This window comes from Agelaius tricolor, unplaced genomic scaffold, assembly GCF_023055355.1.
Source record: "Agelaius tricolor isolate 1412-34295 unplaced genomic scaffold, bAgeTri1.0.p SCAF_3, whole genome shotgun sequence".
Lineage (NCBI taxonomy): Eukaryota > Metazoa > Chordata > Aves > Passeriformes > Icteridae > Agelaius > Agelaius tricolor.
In genome coordinates, this window is record NW_027269263.1 from 1,237,167 (window position 1) to 1,263,503 (window position 26,337).

Sequence of the window (26,337 nt, forward strand, 5' to 3'; positions counted from 1 at the left end):
AAATACCTAGAGTTCCTCCCATTTAACAAGAAAGAAAATATTTCAAGCACTAAAACTTGAATATAATCTTCTAAGGACTTCATAGAGAGGAAAAAGAGCATGATCCAGACTTCAGCATAATGTGGATAAGTTTTGCTTTGTTCACAGCAGTGGCATAAATTGTTCTACAGAGATAACACTGCTAACAGAGGCGGTTATTGGAGCACTAAATCAAGGCTAGATGTTTTGAATATAGTCTTTGACTAGCTTAGTCCATGGTGAGTGACTAATAATAAACCTCAAACAATCTGTTATTCAAGAGTAAGGTTAAGGCAGTTTCTAAACAAGTTTTTAAGTAAGGCTTTCATTTTAATAGTATATTTTATCTTTTTATCTTTTGTGGTAGAGAGAAGCTGTAATGGAGATAAACAAAACTCTTTTATGATACTCAGGGTAATAATCATCTCTCGGGGAAAAAAGGGGAAAAGAAACAAATTATTAGTTGGAATAACTGATTGGTGCTCTTGCTGTTAAAATTTGATCCTGTTTTCTTCAAGATAAACATGAATACATATGAGGGACAGAAAGGAATAGTAAAAATGGGAAATCCAGTCTGTCTCTTCCTTGGCTGTCAATTCTGACTTCATCTGCAAATGTGCTGCTTGAGGAAGGAAAGCACATGGGTTTTAGCTTCCCAGAGATCTGGAAAGATTTAACAGCACTGAGCAAATCTATGATTTTCCTTTAATTTTGGGTCACAGGCTTGTAGATTTTTGCATGCCTGCAATCCTAGACAGCCGAGCACAATGAAGTAAAAAAAGGGTGGGAAGCAAATGAGGTGGAAAAGGACACACAAAGGTGAATTTGGCAGGAGCTTACAACTCACCACTCATTTGGCTTTTACTTCTAGCTTCAGCAGGTGAAAATATCATCTGGATTCCTCTCAAGGTTAGTGCTCCTAGATCAGTGGCATCATCATGAAGGTGAGCACTGGGAAGACAGGGACTAGGGAAAACTTGTGATGCCCAAAAGAGAAGATGTAATATGGTTTTTCCCCACATCTGAGAGTTCAGCCCTAGGTTCCTGCAGATCAGATTTGGTCATTGCACTCACACTTGGTTTTTCTCAGACATGTTCTTAACACCAGCTTTGACATGCTAGCTCATTAGCCTAACTTTAAATATTTTACTGATTTTTAGTCTATTTAGTTTATGTATTAGGTGCAGACGTAAGGCATGTAGCATGTCAAAACATACATGAAATGGAAATGTGGGTACCTTGGACAAATTTGAATGCAGGCTTCTCCACAGAATGACTAATGGCTTGGCAAGTTCTGACTTGCTATCAGTAAATTGCAGTTTCTAATCTTACACCACCAAAAGGATTCTGCAATTCTTATGAAATTAGGGTGTGCCAAAAGCAAACAGAGAAATCTTCACAGTTGAAGATTTCCTGGCATAAATAAAGGTACAGAGAAGTAGGGAGTTAACACTGATTCCTTCACTGTTACTCAATAAATGAGATTTTCCTTGAGAGAGCTGCTGATTCAATAAAGTTCAAATTTGGAAATACCTGTAATCAGAGGAGTGTTTTAAATCCATTCCAATTACATTTTTTGAGCAGTGTGTGGAGGAAGATGTTTCTCAGGTAGATGTTTATTAGTAACTACTGATTGTTTTTTAACATGAGCAATTAGCTGCCATTGAGGATGTTAAAAAAAAAGCACGGGAAAAAGGAATATATCCAAGAAAGAAGAGTCCCACAAACTGAATTTACCCTCTTCTCCCTTCTGCACCTGAATGTTCCTGGCCCTCCAGCTACTCAGCTTCTCCTGGCATCTTACAAATTGAATTGCTGCTTCCCTTCTCTGCTGTTCATGAAGTTGAATAATACAGAAAACAAGCCTGGCATTAGGAAACCTGCATTTGAAACAACTGTATGTTTGAAAGATTGCTGAAATCATTGCTGCTGATTCACCTTTTTTTGCCTCTCTGAGCACACTGCAGTTGAGAAAAACAAACAGAGGAAAAGAGCATCTGAGAGGCCATTTTTTCCTCATACAAAATAGAGAGAGACAAATTCCTTCCACAGCCCACACCAGTGCTCAGCTGCAGGGAGGGCCCTTGGATGGTAGCCATGCAGCAGCCCCAGCTGCACTGGGGCAGCCACAGAGGGGTAGAGCAGCACCTGATGAGGCTGTTCCCTCCTGGAATCCACCCTGGACAGAGCAGACTCCTGCTCATCCCTCGGTCTGAGAGGTGCTGACAATGCTGGGCACCTCTGAGCCAGTGAGGATTTTAAAAGGCAGGGTTTATAATTGTGTCCATTACTGTTAATTAATGTACTCTTCTTATGCCAGTCTATCATTCGACAAGACACTGTTTACACAGCAAAAGATCACAAAGAAATAAAGCTTACAGAAGGAGGAATTAAAGTTACTGGAGTCAGGTGGGAAAGTCATACAGAAAAATCATTTTTCAGCCTTCCATGAAGTTCATTGTTTTCCCTTTTCTCCACATGGAAAGTTGTGATTAAAGAAAACTACCATGACCACCTTGGCCTGAACTCAGTTCTTTCACTTTGCTATTCATTCTCCATATTTGAGTCTCCAGATCATTTTGTGGAAATGCTGTTTTATTTACACTTTTAGACAACTTCAATTTCAACTTATCAAAATTACCTTATAATAAACCTTAACATGTCAACATCTGCAATATGCACACTCAAACAGATTAGTAAAACAAACAAATAGTAAAGCATGTGTTTTATGATGACACACCTTGAATTAACATACTTAAAAAACAAACCACTTTACCTTTGCCTGATGTTTCCACACTTTGAAGACAATTCTATAAAGACAAAACCAGACAGGAAAAAAGTAATCAGTCACTTCAGAAAAGACTGGGTAGAAGTTCTAATGGTTGTAGAAGTAGAAAATACAGTGGAAAGGGGGAAGGATTTAGATTTATCTTAATGTTATGATGACACAAGACATGACTGGGATTCAGAGAACCAGGACCTGCTTCCTCTACCACCTCAGCCAAGCCACTCAGTCCTGATTTCTGACAGTATTTGGGCAAGGTACAAAGAAGCACTCATCAAATGTGCTCACACGTTCTCAGCCTCCACAGTGGTACAACAGAGAGAAGAATTCCCTCTCCACCCTTTTGCAAGCCTTACAATCAGATGTGAAGCCCTAAGGGCAGGGTCTTGGCATCCTCTCAAAGGTGAGGAGCAGCAAGTCTCCACTCAAGTGGCCTCCATTTCACCTACTCCTGTGCCAGATCACTGAAAACAGCTGTGCTCTTTAAGGGCCTTGGAGCAGGCAGCTGACCAGAGGTGGCCAAAAGGAAATATTGAGTGAGGCGAGACCCCAAAGTGCTCTCCAGCTTCCTCATGAGGGCAAGTGACAGGCACTGATGTCTTGTCCTGGTCATCAGTGACAGGACCCAGGGGAATGACATGAAGCTGTGTCAGGGGAGGTTAAGTGGATATCAGGAAAAGCTTTTTCACCCAGGGGCTGGTTGGGCTCTGAACAGGTTCTCCAGGGAAATGGTCACAGCTCCAAGCCTGACAGAGTTCTGGAAGCATTTGGATGACACTTTAGGGCACAGGGTGTGATTCTGTGTCCTCCCTTCAGGGTGTCCTCTGCAGGGACAGAGGTTGGACTTTGACGATCCTTGTGGATCTCTTTCAACTCAGCATGCTCTATGATTATATGAGTCTGTGATCAGACTTGTATCTACAAAAATGAGGAGCAAATCTTGACCAGAGAGATTGCAAGGATAATTCTGCATTTCAGTATTGCCTCTGGCTTGCACTGTTTGAACCCACATCCCTGTAAGGTTTTCTGCCCTTCAAAGTCATTAATCCCTTTGCAGTGGGCTCAGAATGCTTCGTGTTAGTACATATGTATTCAGCACGATGCTTCTCAAAAATTACAATGCATGTGGAGGTGGCAGAAGAAACACAATGCTGGATGTACATTCTCCCCCTGGCACCCAGCTTGGAGCTGCCAGCATTTGTCTGGTGAAGATGAACAGAAGAAGTCAAATGCTTACTTGAGGCGAGAAAAGCAGCATCCAGGTTGAGAATTATGTTTGCACAATCTTCATAATGCAGCGAGACAAATGGGAACAGAGACTTTTGTTCAATTCCCTCAAATTTTGGAAAGTAAACAACCTTTTGGCACAGTACTTATAATTTCAACATAGTATAGTATGCTTAATATATAGTGGATTAGTGCCTGTTCTGGCAGGATTTGATCTCCTATGACATTTTGTGAGCTGCTGTAAGAAAGGAATGGGGGGAAAAAAAATAAGGAGAGATGAAAAACATTAAGTATGCATCAGGCCCAGAGCCTACCCTGAATGGATTTGAAAATCCCAGGGTTAGGTTGGTTAGAGACTGAAATAATCACATTTACAAAGAGATGCAATCAGTTAAGAAGAAACCAGCAGTGGTGCCAGTTGCTTTCATAATCTCTTAACCACGGTACAGGAATGCACAGTACTGGAAGAGAGGAGGTAATAAGTACAATTTAATTAAAGACAGAAGATTGAAACTAAGTTTCTTTGTTTTGGTTCAGGTTTTTTAAGGGTTTTTTAAAACCAAATTCAATAGAAGCACATTTTTTTTTTTTTCCTAAGTAGGAGAGCACATATATACAGATAGGTATAAACAAACGTACACTGGCAACCTATGCAATTTACACTGGAAGGAGTAAGCAGTGGTTTCCCTGAGGCTTTATGTGCACTTGTGCCAAATGGATGCATTAAAAAATATTCCACACAAAACCACACCATATATTACACTAAAGCATCAGGAAATCATGTGGAAAAGCAGTTATAATGTTTTTCTGGCACCACTTCCTTAGCAGATGTGTAATGCTGCAGTGCGTGAGAGGTAACAGGTAACCTCAAAAATGTCACTTAATTTGCGAGGCTGTTTACCTGCTCATCTGAAAAAAGCCTCTCTTCCTCCTAACAAAATCTTTTGGTACTACACTGATGAACATAATAGAAACAATTCAAGCAATATGGTAAAATACAATAATATTGCAGCATTTAATAATTTTTTCAGTACCCAAAAGTTACATAAAAAATGACCCTACCATTCTATATGAGTTTAAATCAAAAAGAGGTTTGAGGGGGTTGGTACTCCATTGAATAACTGGCTGCTGAGTACTAATTTTGACTACATACGTTGCTATGGACAGGAAAGCTGGTCAATTTGTCTTTGCACAAATATTAACAAATAGAGATGCAATCTGATTTGTGACATTTATATTCTACATGTAAGGTAGATGCATGTAGCATTCACATTCTCCTAAAAAATTCCTTTGCCCAGGATTTTTCTCCTGGAAAGCTGAGAAGCCTCAGAGGAAAGGAAAACAATTCTTATCTCATTTGCTTCTTCTGTGTTTTGCTCACATGTGGATGTGTTTGGAGATTGTTTAGCCACAGGTGATTGTTTCATTGGATTCTGGTGTGAGTTGTTTTCACTCATTGGCCAATCAGGGCCAGGCTGTGTCGGGACTCTGGAAAGGGTCACAAGTTTTCATTATTATCTTTTTAGCATTCAGTAAGTATCTTTTCTGTATTCTTTAGTATAATTAAGTTTAGTATTTTTTAATATATGATAGTTTTATAAAGTAATAAATTGGCCTTCTGGGAACATGGAGTCAAATGCATCATTCCTGCCTTCGCTGGGACATTTCCCTGCAAATACAATATTGCATGTCATGTGTAATGACTATCTTCACGAAATGGGACAGTGCTCAAGTTACAAAACATGCAGGAATATATCTGACTGCTTTTATGACATTTATAGTTCAGCTGCTGAGAAAGATGAACCTCTTTATGGAATCAAAGCCCAACCTTTTCTGGATTGCTGAGGTCTATTGACTGTCCTAGCAGTATTTCTCAAAGGAGTGAAAAGGCAGCAGCAGCAACAGCATTTGAAGTCAGTTGTTAGTCAGGTCTGCTTCAGCACAGAGGGAGTCAGAGGGACAGGGGTGGCACTCAAGGTCACAGGCAGCTTTTACAGGAAGGCTTCAAGGGACAGACAACCAGCTCAGCTAACCAAGCTTGAAAGGCAATGTTAAGAGAACAAAACCTCAATAACTGAAAAACTTTACAGCATGAAAGACAATCTAGGCACTAGTTTTCAAGAGATATGTTGTTAGAATCCAAAATGCAAAGAATTCTCAGAACTTTGGGCCTGCAAGCCAAATCTCAGAATGAAACACAGGATTCAATTTGAGACCTTAGAAGAGATTTCCAAACTTCAGTGTTAGAAGTGAGAATGCAGATTTTTAGTTTAAAACAGACATGTTAAGAAGAACAAAGTTTGAAGTTTTAGAGTTTAAGATCTAGAAAAAATAAATCTAGCTACAAAGGTAAACAAGGAGTTTAGAATGCAGCAGTCTAAGTTTATGTGTCATAACATGATTGGCCAAGAAAGCTTACACTGTAACATGAGCCCATAAAACTAAATATTTAAGGATTAAGTCAAAAACATAAATATCCTTGTTAGCAGTATTTTATTAGTCAATAAATCCTTAAAAAGTTTTGTAACTAAGGGTCTTGTGACTTTCTGAACCATGCAGTAAATATGTGAACCAAGCTCACCCTTCCTGCCTATGTAGAAGATAAGAAAATAAACCACATCATCTAAAAACTCAGAGCTCTTGTCTCTAACTCATTCAAAACTCCTTAAAAAATTCCCATAATACATGAAGCAGCTTCTTACTGAATATTAGAACAGAAAAATATTTAAGACTGCTCAATCAGGACAATCTTTTCAACATTCAGAAGAGGCTATTCAGAACAGTATCATTTTGCTCATTACAGATGAGCTAACAGTACCATTATCATCATCCCTTATCAACTGCAGCCTCTGGACATCCCAGCCAGGACCAGCACTCTGCTGTGCTGGAGACTGTACAGAGATAAAGAGCTGTGACTTGCTCTGCAAGAATAATCTAAACAGGTTAAACAGGAAAAGGGAAGTGTATTGCTCCCTCCATGTGAGGAAGAACATGGAAATTGCTTTAGAAGAAGCTGCAAATATTGGAGACACTCTATACAGTGGAATTGGACATTTTGACATGCTGGAGAATGAGCAATAGCAAACAGGGAACATTTGGATCAGAGATTTTTTGTTTGTTTCTTTCTACAACAAGTAGATCAGGTGATAATTTAATTATTTGCCTATTAATAGCCAATTCATCTCAAAAATAAAATCAATATTTTCATAACAACGACTCTGAAGATAAGCAGAAGAAAATGTGAACATCCACAAAAAAAACTAAGACTTGAAAAAGATGGCCTGTACTCTTAGGGTTTTGTCCCATAATGTAATTCTGCATGGCATGTGGCGTTTTCTGACTTAGGATGAGCCACACTAATAGGAACTGATTTGTCTCTTTGACCACTGTACCTGTTTCTCTGCTCAACTTCAGAGAGGGTGGGGCTGCAAATGGACCAAGGGCTATATAAAGCAGTTATAAGAGGCAGTTTACACATTAGGTTCACAGGGCTGACCTGAGCACTAAAAGATAAAATACACTAAATTTTTCTTGCCTCAAAATAAATGTTTTTAACAAATTAGTCCTGATATATTTCTTCTGCTCTAATTCCTTTCTAAAACAAAGTTATGTTGCTTCCCTCTCTATCTTTTACCTGGACCCAGCTCTTTGTCTATCTCTTAAGACACATTCTGGATTGAGAAAATTCTTGTCTGAAGGACAAGACACTGATCATCCTGACACCTCTTAAGAGAATCTGGATTTTAACTGAAAAGCAAATCACATGAATCCCTTGTTACTTCCTTTATCTCTTTCTCTACAGTATTTACCCTCTAATATCTAAGAAAAGCTTTTCTTAAATGGATATTCTTATTTCCATTTGATTCCACATCATGCCAGATAAAATGTGTGCCAACACAGACTCATTTATGCAGGAATTTACCCCCGGTTGTGACTTCTAATAATTGATGCCAAAACAGAATTTAAAAGATTTAGGATCATATAGAAGCAAGATTTGCAGGGAAGCATGAACTAGAAGGGAAGCAAGAAAAGCCACTTCAGGGAAACAGCTGGTCAGGTCCGAGCAATGAATCAAGAACCCTAGAGCTGCCTTGGTTCTTCAAGTCTTGGGTGCTCTTACACACAGCACAAGCCATGGAAAAAAACAAAATCAAACCCAACAGGAAAGAGAAAGGATAAAAGTCTTGCAGGAGGCAGGTAATGGTCTGAATGCAAGCATCACATAGACCCTGGCATGTTTTTCTAAAGAGTATTTGCTGTGAGAAAGAATAAGAGACCATGCAAGGAGAGAATTCCTCAATAATTTTTTTTTAAGTGCGAAGAGGGAATTTCCTTACGATGTGAAAAAATTATCACTACTCATAGTTACACCAGAGTAAATCCAAGTGATTAATGGCTTGATTTTTAGATTTGCTGAGCACCTGTATCTCCAAGATGCTGATTTCAAAAAGAGCTTTTGGGTGCTCAGAACTTCTATAAATCAGGTTCATAGTGACTTTTCTAAGGTCACACCAAAGCAGATGATGACCAAACTGAGAAGGGATACTGCCCTCCAAAGTCCCAGTTCACAATTATTCAGAAAACCCTGGAAAACCCAATTCAGAGTTTTAAGAGTATTTCAGCTAAAATCAAGACTGTATGATGCTGGTACTCTATTTATTTCTATATAGGGACATTTCAATCTGAAAAAAAAAAAAATCACTATTTAAATGACATTTTTGGAAGTTTTTTTAAAATTACTGACAACCTGTACTAAATATCTGCAAATCTAATACTCTGAAATCACAGGATAAATGGTAAATAGGTGATGTGGCAGAGAGTTTTCTACATTGAGTAGGAACAAGAAAGAGCTGGAGGGGAATATCAGTTCAAGTTAAACACATGGCAAATCTTCTGTTGGTCCTATACCACATCACACGTGGTCAAGATTCTTTTTTTTTTTTACAGTGCCTCTACCCAACACATGTCAAAGGGAAAACAAGACAGCAAGACAGTAAAAAGTAGCAAGACAGAAAAATGGACTTGATCAATCAAAAAAACAGTTTTAAAGAGAAAAATAGGACATGAACATGCATCCTTTACCTGTGCTCTCCCCAAAGCATGGAGTTTCCAGATTGCATCAGTGATGTCTCTGGTTTCCACAAAACACAGGACACTGCAGATGGCTTTAGCTGCTTCAATCACATTATCAACATTATTCTGTTGATAGTAGAGAAATAGGGAGAAAAAAAGGAAGCAGTAGACATGCAGAATTTACCAAAAATACCTGACCATAACCTTCATGGCAGTGAGGGGTAGGAAATCCTACCCTCTCAAGCAGAATTCAAACACCATGGTTTAGTCTGGCTACACTGAAATCACCACAGGCCAATATTTTTTAAGGATGGTGACATTTCTGTTGAAGTCCAATTATCTCCTGCAAAATGTATGCTGGTCAAAACCAGAACAAATTTGGTATCAAGGACTGATTTTAAGGGAAAACCTTGGTTTGGATGAATTCCAGAAGTGTGGAAGCACTGTAGAGAAACTCCATAGGAGACCTGAAGCCAAGTGATTCATGAGCATTCTGTAATTCTGTGAATTTATCCTCACTATTGTCTCCTACCCATTTCTGCCAGAGTTGGAAAACAGCCACATTCCTCCTAAAAATAGGTACTGTGTGGGAGGCTGCATAATCTGACACCTGTGGACTAAGTACTTTTGCAACCAGCTTTCTGCAAAATTATATATTTAGTTAAAACTATGGAATCTTATTGATTGTAAATTTAGATATTTTAATATTGCCATATGGGAAAAAAAAGTTTCTAGATGAAATACTTTGGGGAACTAAAAAAAAAAATAATTGGATCCCCAAAGGAAGGAAAACACCATATGAAGTACTCTATGTTCAGGAAAATAAATAAATAAATATACAAATTCATGGGCTTTCTGGAGGGTTGTATCACTTCATTAAATGTTAAAATACATTCTCTGAACAAGCAGAAGCTCTCCTATAAATATTCTCCATGTTTCTGTACTGATAAATGTTCCTTTTAGTGCACTATAGCATGTGGATGTACCCATGAACCCATTTCTCTAACTCAGGCATCTCATGCCTGAAAAATACAAATTGTACCAAGATGAACTTTCTGTTTTCAGGTCTGAGGTATAGGCACAGACTGTACTGAGAAGGTTAACACCTGTCATTATTAGAAATAAATATAAAAATATATTGAGTTTACTAATTGCACATTACCTGCTTCGAGCAAAACTAAAGCAGGAATGAATTACATGAAATATCCACAAATACCTGGTGGTCAGATTCTTTTCAACATAAGTTTTTGGGTTTTTTGGTTAGTAATTAAGGACACAAACACCTTTTCACACTACAGGTTCTAGAGAGGAAAAGGCTGACTGTAATCTCTTGAGAATTTTAGATCCTCCTTGGAGCTGAAGTTGATTGACTGCTCAGTGGCATGGCTTTGCTATGTGTAACCCTGACAACTCCAGAACATTATAAAAGCTGGTTTACTCTGATTTCTTGAAGAAATAAGTGAGTATATATATAAAATAAGTGTAAAATAAGTGCATATATATATATAAAAATTACTACATAGAGTTCTTAATTAATATAAACTATCATTCCAATTTTGCATTTGATTTAAATAAGTTTTAATTTAGCATTTTACTTCTTCACAAGCAGAGATGTATTATTGGAAGAAGGAATTTTGTGCCTATAAATACAGCTCTACAGGGTAATTTCTGAGCAGTAACAAGCAATAGACATCCACAAAAGTAACCCTTAAACAGAGAAACAGCTCTCTGGATGGAGAAAAATAAAAACAAAACCAAAAACCCAAACCCACCCACAGTTTATGTATTTTTGTATGTACATATAAATGCTATTCCATAAAGAGAATTGGTGTCTTGAGGAATGTATCAATTTCTGTTTAACATGCTATTCTGTTTAGAGATAAACTATCAAAGTATTAATATTTATAGAAGCTACTTTACCATACAATTTATTTTTATGGTAGCTACTTCTAAGGAGCATATTGCAGATGAAGAAGAGTAAGCACATAAAATTATGTGATACTGAATACTACACATGATGCCTTCTTCCACACTATTTCTCTGCTGGGACATTATCATGTAAAGAGTTCTCTTTCTTCATGTAAAGAGGTTGGTGGGTTTTTTTATGTGTAGATACATGACATTGATTTTTGTCCCAAAGAAGGGAAGATGGAGATTCATTTTTTACAAAAATTTTACATCTTCTGAAATTCCAAAGGAATTCAGTCAACAACTTGTAATTTTTTCCCCCCTTCTACATATTTAAATAGAGCAGAACCTTAGAAGAATATTTTGGTGTTTCAATAATTTATATGATGAAAAAGTTATTTCATTCTAGAACTTCTACACTCTGTATAAAAAATTTACAAAGTCCTCTCTACAGTAACAGTACATTTTGACTGGATTTCAAAATGAAGTGCATAAAAAGTGGTTGTCAGGGCAATCAAAATTGGCTGCTTATTTTACAGCACATATTGTCTGAAAAATACATTTCAAAACTTACATTTCAACCCTAACAGCACTGATTCCATCTTTGTGCCAGACATCTTCATTATCTTTTTAAAATGTTTGTTTCATAAAGTCATTATCAATCTCAAAATTAATTTTCCATTTATTTACTATTATTACTAATTAGATTAATAATGGTAGTGGGCTTGTGCCATAAGTCAAATGTTCTGGTATCCCCATATCTGTTGGAAGAATAAATTTGTAAATAAGTAGAAAAATGTGCAAAATTTTTTTTTTCAACTGAGAATCTCAAGGTGTGTCTGGTTAAAAACTGAATGCTTAAAGAACTTCCAGCTGAGTACAGAATTTCACCAGTTATGTGTGCACTTAATTTACAATCTGTGAACAGCTCCCAGTGTCTTAAAATTCCTGAATGCGGTGCTGAAGGTGGATTGTGCTGAACCAGAGAGGAGTAACAACAGTGCTAGGTGGGAATGGGAATAGCTTGGAAAAGTGACAGAATTACTTCTGTGCAGATTTGGGATAGGGAGTTTACAACAACCCCAATTTTAGACCTTCTTTAAGCAATCTAATCAGAAGTTAGAGAAAATAAGTAAACAAGGATTCAAAGCCCAAATAAAGGGGTCTCATTTTTTGTTTTGTTTACTACATATTACTCATTACATTAGAGCTCCATCATTTTTGGAGCCACTAATTAAAGCAAATCAGACTTCATGACTCTAGGTTTGAAAAATCTCCATACACTGAGCCTCTGAATGAAAATATCCATGATATGACCTAAATCATTAACCTCCAATCCTACTCTTTTAAGCAATTAATATGAACTTATTGAGTGTCCCTGAGTAGAAAAGGCCTTATTAAAAAAAAAAAAAAAAAAACTACAGAGAAATTTAGCTCTAGACACACACATATTTGCTGGATGGTATGAATATTTGAAAAATGTACTTCCTTCCCTTTATAAAAAGTTAATGGTTTCAAGAAATTGCTTACTCAATGTAAAAATCTTTAGCAAAAACAAATTTAGGAATGCTTCATTATAGGTCTGAGGAATATCTGCATGGCGTCAGTTGCAGAGGGTGGATTGCAAAGTCTCATTAATGGTGAGGTTATGGCTTTTTTTGAATTTAGAATCCTCTTGCTTTAGGCCCTAAAATTTCAAGTGAATGTAAATAACTACCCTGGTGGGTCTACTTCAGTGAGGAAATATACGTGTGCATTTGAGCTTGGGGAACTAACTTTTCCAAATGGTTATGACTGCATCACATTTTATACACTAAACACTTCCCTTTGAGATGATGCTTACAAAGAAAAATTCAGCAAATACCTGCACAGTACCAGACCCAGAGTTTTACTTTGTAGCCAGGCACACTTCAACAGCCTCTAAATTTGTGTTTTGCATTTTGAAAAAGCATCTAAGATTTACACAAAATGTAAAATGTTTGTATATATCTATATAATGTATTTACAAATATTATATAGTATTGATATATATGTATTCATGTGTGTGTCTACGTTTAGGTGGATTTCTGTATATGTGTGTACATGTATAAAATTTGTATGCAAATTTATGTTTTCTGCCTATTCAAAATAGAAATAATAATAGATCAAGAATATCCAGAGATACTAAATTCTGAACTAAAATGTAAGTGACAGAGTTCTGAAGAAAAATATTCATTTTATGTTCTAACATATATTTCAAAGTAATGCATAACTTAGCATAATGAGTTATAACTCTGGAAGGGATACACTGGAATATCTTCATGCTACATCAGTATTCTTTGATTTTTATAAGTCTTTTGTTCTTTCTAGTTTTAAACCTTAGAAAATCAGTTATCATGCCAACTTGAAAGTCAGATCAAATCAGTTATCATGCCAGCTTGGAAGTCAGATCAAATAAACATGTGGTTTCTTCCAAGGTATGACTCAATTTGTCCTTTAGACATTTGTCCTTAAAACATTGGACAGCAGAGAAGATTTCCTAAAAGAGTTTTCCTTCAAGCATGTAGCATTCAATTGGCAGCCTACAATGCTTGAAAATAAAGCTCTTGGGAATTTTGCTGGCTAAATTTAATCCTTCAAACTAGCACATGCTTGCATGTATGTACTATATATGTAAACATTAAGCTTGGGCATTTTCGAAATCAGGGACAAATTTTGCAGATCCATATGATGCATTATACCTCTACTAATTCCAAATATTATATTGCCAACTCAAACAACTCTGGTTTTATTTACAAGTTCCTTGACACGTAGAAACAGTCACCTTTGATATTTTAAATTTATAACACTTTCTTCCTAACCTCAGACCAAGTTTTATTAAGAGAATTTATATCCTTTCAAAGTCAGATTAAGCAGTCTTAATGAAAAGTCTTCCTTAATTGCATCTAAGACAGATTAATAATTAGATACCTTTCATGTAGAAGTTAATGCTTTTCTGGTGTAACAAACTGAGAACAAATACCTCATTTTGCAGCAGATATTCCACTTGACCTCTGTAGTTGATAATAACAGAGCTAAGGTTCTGCCTAGGAATCAGAAAAAAAAGGGAAACAAGAGAGAACAGGTTTGGATTTGTTTTTTGTTGGGTTTTTTTTTCCACATTCTAGACATTTGAAATAATTTGAGAGCCATTTTACATTAGTATAAAATAAAGCCAAGTGTGTATGCAGACATCATGCAATTGAGCCTGGACTTCCCTGGGTTTTTGGTAGACTTTTGCCACAAAGAATAGATAAAAAAGTCTATTTATAGAAGATACAAGTTTCCCAAGTTAAAGAACCCCAGTAAGTGATTTGCTGTTTCAATGTCTATTGAAATTCACTTCCCATTTATTTTACTCTTTATGGTTAAGCAAGTGTTTTAATATTACCTTAAAGAAGGATGGACTCAAGTATATGCTACATTCTTACACTTGGACTTGATGATCTTAATGCTCTTTTCCAACTTAGATGATTTTATGATTCAATGCCTTCTGCCTCAATCACTTCACAGACTTAAAATGCATGGAATCAGATAAAACATCTGCCCAAGATCTGGAAAATCTCAACATTTCCATAACACAGGCTAAGTCCCAAGTACAAAAGTATGTTATAAAACAGGACAGCATTGCTACATAACCCATGAAACTTAATTTGCATGCAGTTCTCAAGTTTACATGCTCAAATTGTTTCAGCACCTGCCTTTCCATAGCATTTCCTAAGCAGTAAAATTTGCTTTACTTCTGTAGAGAGCCACTCGCCACTCTGTGGTTGCATGCCTCTGTCATGCTACAGAAGCTGCCACAAAATTTGTACAGGCAGATTGCTGCATCTTAGCAAAGCTTCACTAAATTAATTAGGATTATGAAGAGGAGCATACACCTCTCTACACTAAACTCCTCAAGCTGTAAATCTCACACTTTTACTACCCCAGGCTCCAAGTGCTATCTGGAATCATATTTTTGCTTATAAGAAGCATTTGTGGAATTTTCTGTGTTTCAAGCACTGTGAAATTCCTGCTGTTCTTCATTTGTCAGCTGAACAAAACAAAAACAGGTACCTGTGAGACTATTGCTAAGACATCATCCTGGCAAGCCTCCTCTGTAGGAAAGGATAAGTAAACCTTAATTCCCAGTTTTACACCTTGCCTAGCCCACTGATTAGTAAAAGGGACACATCATTACCTTGATGGCCATCAGAGGTAGTTGGGGTTTGCACATGCTTATATGAAAAAGAGCAAACTGCAATTTAAATTCTTCCTTGATTGTTTGTTTTACTCTATCATTTTATTCCTGTCTTTTAAATTCTACTCTTCTATCCCACGCCAATCTTTTATTAAGGTTCTTCTCTTCAGAAGGCTTAGAAGAAATTTCCCCCCACTCTTCCATCCCCATTGCAGTCTGGTAGCTGAAAGTCCCAAAAATATTTTGATATTTTTCCAGAGCTTCAAAGCAAATTAACCATTTATAGAGCAACTGTGTGTGTCCTCATATATTTTAGTTGGGCCAACTAAGCAATTAGAATTTAGAATTGCAACTGCAGCCCAAAGCACAGGTTTCATGGTATATAATTAGATTTTCATTATCTATATTTCATGGCAGAAAGAGAAGACTCATTGCACTGAAATAAAACAGAACAAAGAAAAGTTAGGTGGTCTCCCCTGTGCCAGTACAACAGTGCATTTCCCTGGATATGCCAACTATTCTCTTCCTCTTACAGGTAGTTTTGCCTTTACAGCTTTTTATTTCAAATCTGCACTGGCTTTATCTAGCCAGGCAGTTTGTATGTGGAGCTGCTGCCTGGAAATTCCTCCTGTAATCCTGTTAAATCATAGCTAATACAAGTTGTCACTCTGCTTTGACCGAGTCTTCAGGCATAAGATCTTTTTCACAGCCTTGCCCAGTTCAAAAATATATCTGAACATATGAGCTTGCCTTGTTGTATTTTTCCATGGAGGTGAGCATGTTTATTAGCATGGTTGGTCAAAATGCAGGTTAAAATGCAGAATAATTTCCTAAATTACAATGCTAGTTCAAAAAATTAGCATATTTTCCATCAGTTTATTTTCCCCTGGAGAATTTTTGGCATAAAGCAGCCATAATTTTGCATCATTAATAGGAAACAAACCCAGCAAGTTGTAATGATGATTGAAATACCCCTACTAATGCCATCCTGAGTCCTTGTCTGCCAGATAGCTAATAATACCCATATCTTATCACACAGACATGCCTCATACTTGTGCATCATTATAGCTGTGTATAAATAAGGCAAGCCTAACCAACCCGTGAACATTTAGTACTTCTTTGATGTTAAGGACATTTTTTTTCGATTTTAGTAAGTCAATATGGTGCAAGAGTTTTGAAAAGGAAATAAGAAAAGCACAAACAGGAGAGGCAGTCCTAGCTCCCAGCTGCTCTAAATGGGAGGAGGATGACAGGTACATAGCATGGACCTGAACTTTCATTTTTCAGTCTCCTGGCAGCAGCACCTACCATGGAGAAATGCTAGGCTCCCCTTCTAAAATGCTGTTTATCACCATTCTGCCTCACTAAGCAGTGCCCAAATGCATGCCTGGGGCCAGAGGGTTGTGGTGAAGGGAATTGTTGGGAGCTGTTCCCATGTGATTGTCCTCCAAGTTGGGCCCCTCACCAAGAAGGGCATTGAGGTGTTGGAGTGTGTCCAGAGAAGGGAGCAGAGCTGAGGATGGGTCTGGAGCACAGTTCTAATGGGGAGAGGGAGATGGGATTGTTTAGCCTGGAGAAAAGGGACCCACAGCAAATGATCCTGTCCTGCAGACATCCTCTGTGCTACCAAATTTCATACACTTGACGTCTGTAAAATTTATTTATTCTACTCAGCTCTTTGGAGCAAGGACCAGAATGGAAATCTGGGCCATGCTCCTAGGAAGCCAGATGGGTCCCCAGTAAGCACCAGGTACTCCCCCTCAAACAAGTCACTACCCCTCTGTTTTCCTCCATCTGCCTAATGACAGGTGTGTTATTTAAGTCCACTATTGTTGGTAAATTACTTTATAACACAATGATGAAAAACATTGCAAAAAGTGTCAACAGCTTCTTTATCTAAAATGAGAATTTATCTAAATGGAATACAATTAAAGATGAATGAGGAATATATCTCATTTAGTGTTTGCCCATCACAGACTAGCTTTACAATCAACTTCATTTTGACTGCCAAGTTAAAGGCCCATCATAGTTAGTCTCCATTAAAAAAGAAGAAAAAAAAAGTAAAAAGAGGTTTAAAGATAACTGAACTGTGAAAATACAGTCCTAATGAAGAGAAAACCTACTACTTTTACAATATTTAATGTCAAAAATTCTCTAACAGCAACACATACATGACGATTTTGACACCTTCAATCATGGGAATCTTTGGGAAAAATGAAACCTTTAATGAAAATTTCAGTAATATGAAAAGGAGACAATTGGGAAAATTACATGGATCCGAAAAACATTGATTTTTGCTAAGTAACAACTAAGGTCTGAAAAGAAGTCTGAAATACTGAACCAATTGTCTTTCTCATTGGTATCATTCCTGTCCCCAGTAGTTCTCAGAATTGTCCTTTGGTGCAAGGAGGCTTCCTACAAATATAAACAATTAGAAACATAAATATTGCTGAATAGCAGCTTACCAAATCAGTCTCCAGGCACAAGTGTCTTCCAACAGCTCGTTCACACTGAACCTTCTTTGGTCATCTCCACTCTGTGGAAGAGAGGTGTATGGTGACATACATTATTCCGATAAAGAAGAATGCATATCAGAGATGTTAACATGGTATTTTCCAAAGTCAGAATGTTCTCAACTGTGTTCAGGATGTTTTGATGTGAAATTTTATTTGGTGAATATTTTATGTTACACTGGGTGGCACTATACAGGCACCAGTGGGGCCAAGAGTGTTCAGGAAAACAAGCTAGCTGGATTTAGAAATAGAGCTTTAAATTAGATTCAGTGGGGGAACCAGGATGTGCTTGAATCCAGGCAGGGAGATTGGAGGCAGTGGGATATTCCAGTGCCCTGCCTACATGGGAGACATGAAGAAGGCAGACAACATGGCCTAGGGAATGCATCAATTCTGCTTTGATTTCACACTGAGGCAGTCCAGAGGAAGAGATGATGCAGACTTAGAGGTGAGCTGTGAGGGGAAGCATCATCCTGGGCAGCTTAGGGCTTTGCCATTTGAAGGACCTGGATATTTCTTCCACCAGCTTTTGCTGTGTCAGAAAACAAGGAGTTTTATTAAGTATGTCAGTAGCAAGCGGGTATCCAAAGAAAACACCATCATTGACGAAGATGGTCCCACTTGGCAAATGGGTGTACAGAAAAAGCAGAGGACTTTAGGGCTTGTTTTGCCTCAGTCTTTAAGACTACTGATAAACCTGGGGCCTCCCAGTCCTCTCAGCTGGAGGAGCACAACTGCAGCAACAGTGACCTTCCCTTTGTGGACACTGTGATTGTAAGGGGCCAGCTGCAGCAGATGAATGTTCTTAAGTCCACAGAGCCTTGGTAGGATTCATCCTGGAGTACTAAAAGAAAGTAAAGAAGGGAAGAAGAAAAGAGAAAGGAACACAGCTCATTTGCCAGAGATCTAGAGCAATCATCTAGTGCAACAACTGGATTATGACATCACCAACCAGGGATCCAATCTGACCATGGATTCACCTAGCAATAGGCTATAATGTCACAGATGACCCAGCATGTTGCATCAGCTAGGTCAGCCCAGGTTTTTTCCCAGCCCTAGCACACCCAGGCCTTGTACACACCCAGGAGGTGCACTCTCAGCAGCAGAGGGGGACTGGGAGGGGAGATTTCCCCCTGGGCAGCTGGGAGGTTTTCCCTCTTGAAGAACCTGGGCATTTCCACCATTCACCTCCTGGGCAGCCCCCACCCCTTTGCTCGTGTGACACCCGGTCACCCGGTGCTGGGAGGCTTTCCCTCTTGAAGGACTTGAACATTTCCACCATTTACTCCCAGGGTAGGTCCCATCCCTTTGCTTGCGTGACACCTGGTGCTGGGAGGCTTTCCCTCTTGAAGAACCTGGGCATTTCCACCACTCACTCCCAGCATAGGCCCTGTCTCTGTCCCTATGTGACACCTAGTAGCCCCTGTCCCTTTGCTTGCAGGACCCCTGCTGCTGGGAGGCTTTCCCTCTTGAAGGACCTGGGCATTTCCATCATTCACCCCCAGGATAGGCTCTGTCCCTGCTCTTGTGTGACACCCAGTGCCCTCTTGAAGGACCTGGGCATTTCTACCATTCAGACCCTATGCAGCCCCTGTCCGTGTGTAACACTTGGTGCTGGAATGCTTTCCCTCTTGAAGGACCTGGGCATTTCCACCATTCACCCCCAGTGAAGGTGACAACAGGCCCCGTCCCTTTGCTTGCATGACACCCGGTGCTGCAGCCCTGGCAAGAGGGAGCAGCTCATACCCTGAGCAAGCCCCACCTGCCAGCTGAGCTCCAGCACTCTGCCCATTTACCATGGCAGGACATGGCATCCACTGCCAAAGAAGACATGGAGCAGAGCAGCTCTGGCAGCCAGAGCCAGCCGCCACAGGCAGCAGCACAGGAGGCAGCAGAGGACGCGCAGTGCCCCATCTGCCTGGGCCCCATGAGGAGGCCGGCCTACGTCACCTACTGCATGCACAAGTTCTGCCTCAGCTGCATCCAGCAGTGGGCCAGGGCCAGGGACAGCTGCCCCGTGTGCCGGCAGCCCATGGAGCAGCTGCTGCACTCCGTGCGAGGGGACAGCGACTACAGCGAGTGCGTTGTGGGCCTGGCTGGCCGCCCGCACCGTAGCGGGGACACCGAGAGGGGTGCGCAGGCCATCATGGCCGTCATGCTGTGGGCAATGCAGGCGGTGCAGGAGCAGCAGCGCTGGGCTGCCAGAAGCAGGCCCGTGGATGCCGAGAGTGCCCAAAGGCAGGAAGCAGCTCCAGGGCCCTCCAATGCCCCTTCCCGCAGCCTCACGCGAGGTGATCCCACTGAGAGAACGTGAGCACCCGCCTGGCCCTGCTGCTGCTCCTCTGGAACCACAAAATGGCACCGAATGACGTCAGCTTCTCAGCATCCCCTCTGGTACTTCATCCAATAAACTGCATGGTCCTTTCAAGAGCGTGTGTTTCACGGCCAAAAAATATTTCTGGGTCCACAAGGCCTTGGTGGGATTCATTGCAGAGCATAAAGCACCTAGCTGATCTCATGGCTGCATCCTCTCAGTTCTCTTCCAAAGGTCTTGACAATCTAAGAAGGTCCCAGCTGACTGGAAGATGGTCAATGTCATTTGGATTTACAGGAAGGGCACAAGGAAATGGAAGGGGATGCAACAGAAGGGGACTGCAATGGAAGGGGAGAAGGAAATGGAAGTGCACAAGAAAATGGAAGGGGATGGCAATGGAAGGGAGAAAGGACATAGTTTAGCTGGTGGGGACCTACAATTCTCATGTAGTCCAACTACTTCACCTCTTCAGGGCTGCCCGTGAATGAAAAGCCCATTACAAATGACATTGTCTGAAGGCCTCTTCCTAAGGGACTGATAGGCACCAGCAACCTTTCTGGGAACCCATTTTTTGTGTTTTACCACCCAGCCTGTAAAGAACCACACATGTGTGATTGATAGGATCCAAAGAGGATTTGATGGACTACAGCAACAGGTGGGCTTATGTGAATTATTTACTATCGGATTACACGTGGGTGATTATTATATACAAGATCTGTCAAGATCTTGCTTCTGTGACACTAATTAAACTACAAACTTAGTGGAGACTTCTATAATGAAACATACTCCATATTTCAAAATTTAGAAGGATCATTTAGATCAGAGGTGAAGTTCTCTCAAGAGCACATTATTTCACGAAAATAAACAGTAGCTGGGTATGTGCATAAGTGAGACAGCTGAAGAATCTTAAAACTCCCAAAGTTTCTGCTTATTTTCTTTTTTAAAAGCAAAATTTTTGCATCTTTTTATATGAATTCTGAGGGAAGGAATTTTTTTTCCATAACCTGACTCTCAGTCTGTGACTTTCTAATGCATTTTACAGCCATGTGTTTTACCTAACAGCAACAACAAAACTAACTGTGAGCTCAGTGTAGCCTACATCAGATCCTTCAATTCAGCGTGGCTCAAGCAGGTTTCAGTACACATAAAGAAATGTATAGGACTAGGTCCAGAGTGAAAGAAACACTTCAGCTTTCAAGGCACTTTATCTGTTAGGTTTTTTTCTGGTCCTGATGGACTTGCTGGCTGTGAGCAGAACCTCTCATATCTGTACCAGTGCCCTGTCACAAGCATGCCCTAGAGCTGGGGGAAAACTCTGTGTCTGTGACTGATTCCACCTCAAGGGCTGCTCCTGCTCTTTGCTATTATTAGTAACATGAAATAACTTCACGGCCTGAAGCTTTCAGAGCTGTGCCTGTCCCTGTAAAGGGCTGATCAATAATTCACTTTGAGATCTTAAAATGTCACCCTTCCCACTTAAACCCTAACTGGAGGGTTCACAAATTCTTTTGAGAGGCTGAATGTTTTCTAATGGCCTGAACTACACAATCTCTCTAGAAAGCCACAAATATTTAAATAATGGAAAAGTCTCCACCTTCTCATCATGACAGGCCTCTGGCTTCTTTCATCTGCGGTTATGCTCACAAGGTTAACTCTTAAATCATTATGCCTGGCAAAATACTAACACTAATATACATATTTTAAAAAAAGGGTTTTGAACTCACAGAAAATACCATTTCCTGTCTGCTTTAGTTCAAAAATCCTTTTTTGAAAGCAAGTGAGGCTCTTGTTAGCAACCTGTAAGTATTTGCTGCCTGTTCACTATGAAGATTAATGCTTTCCTGAGATGATCAGAATGTGGGGACATCTGAAATCCTGAAACTCTGAAAAAATAGGATAGGCAGAGCATTCCCTGGAATTTCAGAGAGTGCTAAAGCTGATAAATCTGATGGCTTAAAAAAACCAAAATCTAATTAAAGGTCACCAACTAACTGAAAGAACTGTGATTTTGTGTAAAGCCTCTGGTCAAATTTCTTGCTTGCAACTGTTCAGCTGAAGAAAATTTCCTGCTCTGAGTACTTCGTAGTAGAGTGACAGCTTCCCATAAAAGGAAGAAAGCAGAAAATATGCATGTGACACAGGGATGCAGAAGGAAAGGGGAAGAAGAGAAAGTTACTTACTGTTCTAGCCAAGCTGTGCTCCAGATGAGCAGTGTGGTGCAGGCGAAGCTGAATGCAGGTGCTTGCCTTTCGGAGACTTTCGTGGCTTCCCAAAGTACAGTTGCTGCAGTTTGGGGGAAAAACAACAAATAAATGGTTCTCTCTGCTTTCCACTTCCTGCTTTTATCCTTGCTACCTCTCCTAAAAGCTCTAGTAGTTTAAATTCTAAGTGCAAAGAAGACTGAATAATACAAACCCAGTTCTTGGCACCTGCTTCTGTGAAAATTGATGGTTCTGGCATGTTTTCTAGGAAAACAAATAATAATTGCTTAGTTGCATCATTGACCATTAAATTCTGAAAGAGAACAAGGACATGGAGAAAATATCCTTGACAAGCTGCATGTGCTCCCAAACCTTGATATTATTTATGCATATTCTTCAAAGCCAAACAGTGCAGTGTCCTGGTTATAAATGTGCCACTGCAGAATGACTTGTAGTGTCTGACACCCAACTCAAAAATTAAATATTAGCTGTAGGTCCGGAAATCACATCCATCAAGGCAGGTGACCCTTGGTTCTCAAAGAAGTCTAAGTTTTCACCCTGTGCAGCTCACACAGAGGTGGCAAAAGCAGAGTTCACATTTTTCTTTCTCAAATCATTGCCAGCTAAGATCAGACTCACTCAGCTGGCATGAATCCTAAAAACTAAGCTGCTGGTCAAAGATGATCCAGCAGCCCATGACAAGGGAATGCCTTAATCTTATTTGCCTCTTTCCATTTACTGCTCTTGGCAACCTTTTCTAAATTAGAACACAGCCTTGGTTTGTCACTCTTAAAATCATTTGGAACAAAAATAATTTAATTTTTTCCCCTTCACATCTTGTTTTAAAGCGGTGAAATAATTCAAGAAATATTTCAGGGTTGAGGCAAATACCTTTTTGCATTTGAAAAAGTCCTCTGGGATTAATGAAAAAAACAACAATGATTTTTACAAAGGTAAATTCATCACCAAAACAAGTTAGTATGCATCATCAGTTACAACTTTGGTGTGTATCCAATTAGATTCAGGATGCTTTATTGAGCCTTCAGCCACAGAAGCACAAAAAAGGATATTTCATATTTATACAGTTTTACAGCATGGTAAGTTGTTTCAGAACTCCCTGGGCCATGAAGGAAAGATGATTTTTTTTTTGGCTTGAAAAACTCTGTTTAAATGTAAACCGTATTTCTACCTAAAAGGGCTTTTGATAGAATGCCTGAATAAAAAGGGCTGGATTTAGTTAAAAAAATAAACAAAACCAAAATGCTCACCCCTATGAATAAATCATAGAAAATGTGACTTAGATGAGACTCCTCTCTCACATGGCAGCAGAAGTCTTCAGCATAAATGAATGGATAAACTTAAATGCCATTCAGCCCATTTACAGGGGACTTACACATCTTGTAAATGTTCTGCACTGACACTACACTGTAAGTAAAATACAGACTCACCACTGAGGTTACAAGAGCTATAAATGTATATATAGGATTCTTTTTTTAAACAAACATATTAAACATCATAAGGGACAAACTCATTTCCATCTGATGCAAATACCTGAAGCAAGGATCACCTTTGATAGCACCTCCATGCAGCTGCAAAATTTCTTCATTTCAAGAGCAGAAAGTACAGATTCAAGAGTGGGAGGAGTGAACAGCAACACAGTGAAATACCCATACTGGTGCAAAGCATATCCCTGTTATAGCCAAACCCTTCTCATGCCCCTTTTCAAAGCTCAAGTGGCCAATTCCCAGTTCCTGGGACTGTACCAATGCATGTGTTCTCCTCTGCTCCTCCTCCTCTCATCTCTGTGTTCTGCCTACCCACAGCTTTCCTGAAAGTTCTTCCTCTCCTCATTTCACCAAATCGTGTTTGCCTCATCACGAAAATGATGAACTTTTTATCTTTATCCCCTTTGCTTGAGGAACACATTTAGTGCAGTGCAAGCTGCAGATGGTGCTCTGGGTGCTGGGAAAGGGCAGCAGGCCATGAACAGGCACAGACGCTTGTCACCTTGAAGGGAGTGTGACTGCCAGAGAGCCCCTAATTGGTCAGACTGGGAAATTTCCTTTACATTTTAGAACGGCCCCAACATATGTTTTTTACTTAATGCCTCACCTGCTCTTTTCATTCTGCCTCACCTCCAGCCTGTGGACAGGCATAGAAACAAGAATATTACAGAGACATCCATGAGCCCTGAGTCACCTTTTCCTGATTCTTTAGGATACAGATTCCTGTTGCAATGCCAGTGACAGGAACTGGTACAGCTAGAAAAATACAGAGTACCCTCATATGAAGTAACAATCTTGAACCACAGATACATAAAAACTGTCTTTTTCAAGTGTAATTTTTCCATGCCACCATGCTTCCAGGCAAAACAAGCTACAGAAGAGAAACTTAATTTTGTTGTTATAACTGCTTTTACATTAGTGGTTTGTGTTAGCTTCTGCTGTGTGAAGCAGATACTATCCATCAGCAAAGTCTTTATTGACACAGCAAGGCTGCCTGAAACACTGCAAGCAGAAGTGGCCACGCAGTTGACTTAATGAATGGATTTAATTTGCACAAATACAAAGAGAAAAGTTTTGACAGCTATTGTTACACAAAGGACTAGACAAAATGGATTAATGCCTCAACAAAATAATGTGGAAACCCGGTCTAGATGAAAAGTGTGCGAAAAGAAATAGAAGTGTAGCTTTGCCACAGATTGACAAAGTAGGTTTTAGCTGTACCCCAGGCAGATTTGCTACCATACCAGTACTACTGAGATAAAAATGATAGATCCTCTTTGGAGGATAACATGATTATTAGTAACTGGTTTTAGCACTCTGAGCTCTGTAAAGGAAACAAAAATGGAAGTGTTACAACCTTGTTAACGCAACATTTCTCCCCTTATTTTGTTTCTGAAATTACATGGAGAGCACAGCTCTGATGAGAATGCCATGAAGAGAAATGTAATCTTTGCCTTTAGGAGACATGGTAATGACTGGTCCAAGTGACTTGCCTGTGGTCTCACAAATTATCTAAATATAAGAAAGGTAAAATCCTCATCGTTTGAGACTCCCTCACTGCTTGCTTCCCCACAGCAACGTTCACTGATATGCTATAAGCTCCAAATCTTAATACAGTTCAATCAGACTATTTTTTTAAAGTAACTCAGCTAGTAGCATCTCTGAACGAGAAACTTAATCTGCAGTGACAAGAGAAAATTATGTTTACTTTTCACAAAGAACATATTCATCCAAAGGTGCTTGCTTCTTATGACTTCAATCTGTATGATTATGTCTATGTCAGTCTATAATTAATAGCTTAAACTTCACTTTGAGTGAAAACCAATTTTTATTTAGGTTTCAATTCCCAGAGAACAGAATTAGTAAGACAAAAAAATGTCATCAATAAGGTCACAGGCAAGCATGTTAGAAGAAAAGATAAGCATTTAGATTTTTCAATTCCATTCCCCTGCTCACTGTGGTGGCTGAACTGCAAAGCAATAAGGTAGCTGTGCAAATTATACCATGTGAGGATGTGGATGGAACTTAAAATACTCTGACACCTTAGAATAAAAGGATGTTTAGAAATAAAGCTTATCAGTTTTTTTGTACTACATTCCTTTGGTGATCTACATTACTGCAACCTATTGCTAGATCACACATCAATAAAATAATAAAGACCTTTTTTTAAAACTTCCACATTTTTAGATTCACATTTTAAAACATCCACATTCTCTCATGTGTTTTGTTAGGTATTTTGGGATGACATGAAATCTATGGCCTTTTTTTTCTAAAAATAAAGGATTGATTCATTGCTGACAGATGAGAAGGGTTGGTTTTGGCTAGCTGCTGGCATTAAGAGCCAGGAGTTGACACAAGGTGTTTAAGCACAATTTAATTTACTTTTATATAATATTTTTCATGAAAGGCGTAATAAAATCATATTTAGGGGTATTCATTTTAAATCTAAGGAAAGATAGGGAAGCGTGAGAGCAAGATTTAAAGGTGGATCTAGGCTTGTTTGATGGGATGAAAAAGAAAACCAGCAGGTTTCAGCAAAGTCAGGTTTTCTACAGTAAAAAGATCAGAAAACAAAAGTTTCCAAATCAGAAT

The 26,337-nt window shown here is 39.1% G+C and overlaps 1 protein-coding gene across 1 annotated transcript in view; it reads right to left on the reverse strand.

Moving 5' to 3' along the window:
* PIK3C2G (phosphatidylinositol-4-phosphate 3-kinase catalytic subunit type 2 gamma) overlaps positions 1 to 26,337 on the reverse strand; it is a 194,332-nt gene that overhangs the window by 153,870 nt on the left and 14,125 nt on the right. The window contains exons 5-9 of the mRNA XM_071422100.1: positions 22,220 to 22,322; positions 17,678 to 17,748; positions 14,013 to 14,076; positions 9,113 to 9,229; positions 2,795 to 2,828 (exon numbers count right to left, since the gene is read on the reverse strand). Of these exons, the coding sequence (XP_071278201.1) occupies positions 2,795 to 2,828; positions 9,113 to 9,229; positions 14,013 to 14,076; positions 17,678 to 17,748; positions 22,220 to 22,322 (389 nt within the window). The remainder of the gene's footprint in view (positions 1 to 2,794; positions 2,829 to 9,112; positions 9,230 to 14,012; positions 14,077 to 17,677; positions 17,749 to 22,219; positions 22,323 to 26,337) is intronic.